Source organism: Chrysemys picta, chromosome 1 (assembly GCF_011386835.1).
Source record: "Chrysemys picta bellii isolate R12L10 chromosome 1, ASM1138683v2, whole genome shotgun sequence".
NCBI classification, from domain to species: domain Eukaryota; kingdom Metazoa; phylum Chordata; order Testudines; family Emydidae; genus Chrysemys; species Chrysemys picta.
In genome coordinates this window covers 357,181,903-357,184,303 of record NC_088791.1, presented here as the reverse complement: position 1 = coordinate 357,184,303, position 2,401 = coordinate 357,181,903, and the positions used below count along the sequence as shown (strand labels likewise).

Below are 2,401 nucleotides of genomic sequence, written 5' to 3'. Positions count from 1 at the left end.
GGTTTGCCTGTCTGCCCCAGTGCTGTGTCCTCACGGCACTCACTGCAGGCTGCTTGTCAGGCCGCAGGAGCTGCGGTCTCAGCCCTGGAGCAGAGGGAATCCAGTTGGTGGGGGTGGAAGATGGAGATGATCCAGCGAGTGATGGCGGGAGGGGACGAGTGATCAACAGGGGTGGGGTGTTGGGGGAAATGGCACAGAAGGGGGAAAGGCCTTGAGGGAAGAGGCAGGGCAAGGGGGTGTCAGGTGTCCAGTTATCAGTAATTAGAACTGTGACAACTCTATGAGTTAATGAGTTGTGCATAGTCCGATTCCCCAGTTTATCACTATTACACAGCACAGTAAGGCTAAGAAAGGGCTGAATGTCTCTTTGACTGTTCAGTCCGTGATTCAGGGAAGAGGGTCCTGCACCATGTCACCAGCCAGCTCTGGGGCAGCCTGTCCCGGATCTGTTTGGTCCTCACCCCGTAGATGATGGGGTTGAGCATGGGGGGCACCAGGAGGTACACATTGGCAATGAGAATGTGGAAATACAGGGGCACATTGTGGCCAAACCGGTGCGTGATGAAGGAGAAGAGAGCTGGTATGTAAAAGGCTAAGATGACACAGAGGTGGGAGCTGCAGGTCCCAAAAGTTTTGAGCCGGACGTTCCTTGTGGGGAGGCAGAAGATGGCACTGAGGATCTGGGTATAGGACATGGCAATAAAAAACACATCCACACCAGTCACCAAGAATGTCACAGAGAGGCTGTAGTAACTACTGATTCGGATGTCTGCGCAGGCCAGTTTCACCACAGCTATGTGCTCACAGTATGTGTGGGGGATGATGTTGGTTCTGCAATATGGCCATTGCCTCACCAGGAAGGGATGGGGAAGTACAAGCAGGCCACCACGCAGCACCACAGCTAGGCCGATCTTGGCTACCACATGGTTTGTCAGGATGGTGGAATGTCTCAGGGGATCACAGATGGCCACATAACGATCAAAAGCCATGGCCAGAAAGATTCCAGACTCCATCGATGAGAAGCAGTGGATGATGTACATCTGGGTGAGGCAGGCACTAAAATCGATCTCCCTGGAATTGAACCAGAAGATGCTCAGAGTCTTGGGCATGATGGACGTAGACAGGACCAGGTCAGTGATGGCCAGCATGCAGAGGAAATAGTACATGGGCCCATGGAGGCTCGGGTCCATCTTCACAATGAACAGGATGGTGAAGTTCCCCAAAATGGCTATGATGTACATGGTGAAGAAGGGGATGGAGATCCAGACATGAGCTGCCTCCAGGCCAGGAATGCCCAGCAGGATGAAGGTGGAGGGGTTGGTGAAGTCGGTTGTGTTGGAATCTGACATGGAGTAGTGGAGAAGGTGTCCAACTCTGAGGCAGAACCGTGTCTCCTATCTGCCCAAGCTCTAGGGTGATGGTCACAGTCAAAATTCCTGCATGGAGAGACAATGTGACACTACATGAACTCCTGGAGGTGTTCTCATGGGTGAAGCAGTTTTGTCACTCTACACACACTGATAAATGGTGTTTTCATAATTCAGGGAAATTAATTATAAACAACTGACCCTACTAGTGCCTATTCCATATATTATAATGTTCCGTGCATCAATAATTCCTACAAATTCTGGCGTGGGTAACATTAATAGGCATCAGCAGGAAATGCAATGAAACCCAGGCTAGAGGGTCTATGCTGTAGGGATTTTCCCATTCCCCCAGTTGCTCAAAATCTGAGAATGAAAGAAATCCAAACCTTTGCCAAGACATGTTCCGGGGGAAACCTCCAAAGTGCTACACACCACAGGGAAAAAAAAAACATGTTAATCCTTGCTAGCAGCTCCATGGAAACACCTGCTCATTCACAGCAGTGGCTAAAACAAAGATAATGTTCAGATGTCAAAGGAATATGGTGGAGAATAGCCTGCTCTGGACACACGCTCAGTTTTGGTCACCCAGTCTCTATAAAGAACATAGCAAATAAAATGGGGGGTTCTGTGGCAGGGTATGAGAATGGGGGAGGTTGCCATATATGGACAGAATAAAAAGTCAGGGACTATTTAATTTAGAGAAGAGGCAGAAAAGGGAGCATATGATCGATGAGAGAAAAATAAAGAACGGAACTGATTATATTAAAATGGACAAACAGAGAACAGTTCCCAACCAGCGATATCTATTGGCACTTATTACTACAAATGGGCTAATTCCCCAAAGCTGGGGCAAATTATCAGCTAAACTGATTGGGAGGAAAAAATACAGACAGGGAAATGAGAATAAAAATTGGGAGTTCTTTAAGAAGAGTTCATTAGATAGCTAACAATCCTCGATTCCAGACACAAAAAGTGCCCAATTTTGGCTAGAAAGCCAGTTCAGTGGCTAAGTGAAGGTAGCAATAATAGGGGGG

The 2,401-nt window shown here is 48.2% G+C and overlaps 1 protein-coding gene across 1 annotated transcript; it reads right to left on the bottom strand.

The window, feature by feature from the left end:
- Window positions 1–344: 344 nt before the first annotated feature.
- LOC101950290 (olfactory receptor 52E8-like) lies at window positions 345–1,349 on the bottom strand. The gene has a single exon (XM_042846333.2). It carries the CDS (start codon window positions 1,347–1,349, stop codon window positions 345–347), a length of 1,005 nt encoding a protein of 334 aa, XP_042702267.2.
- Between the last annotated feature and the right edge of the window lie 1,052 nt (window positions 1,350–2,401).

What these genes read in the sequence shown, in the direction of transcription:
- LOC101950290 (XM_042846333.2), bottom strand. Translation starts at nt 1,349, where the DNA reads ATGTCAGATTCCAACACAACCGACTTCACCAACCCCTCCACCTTCATC.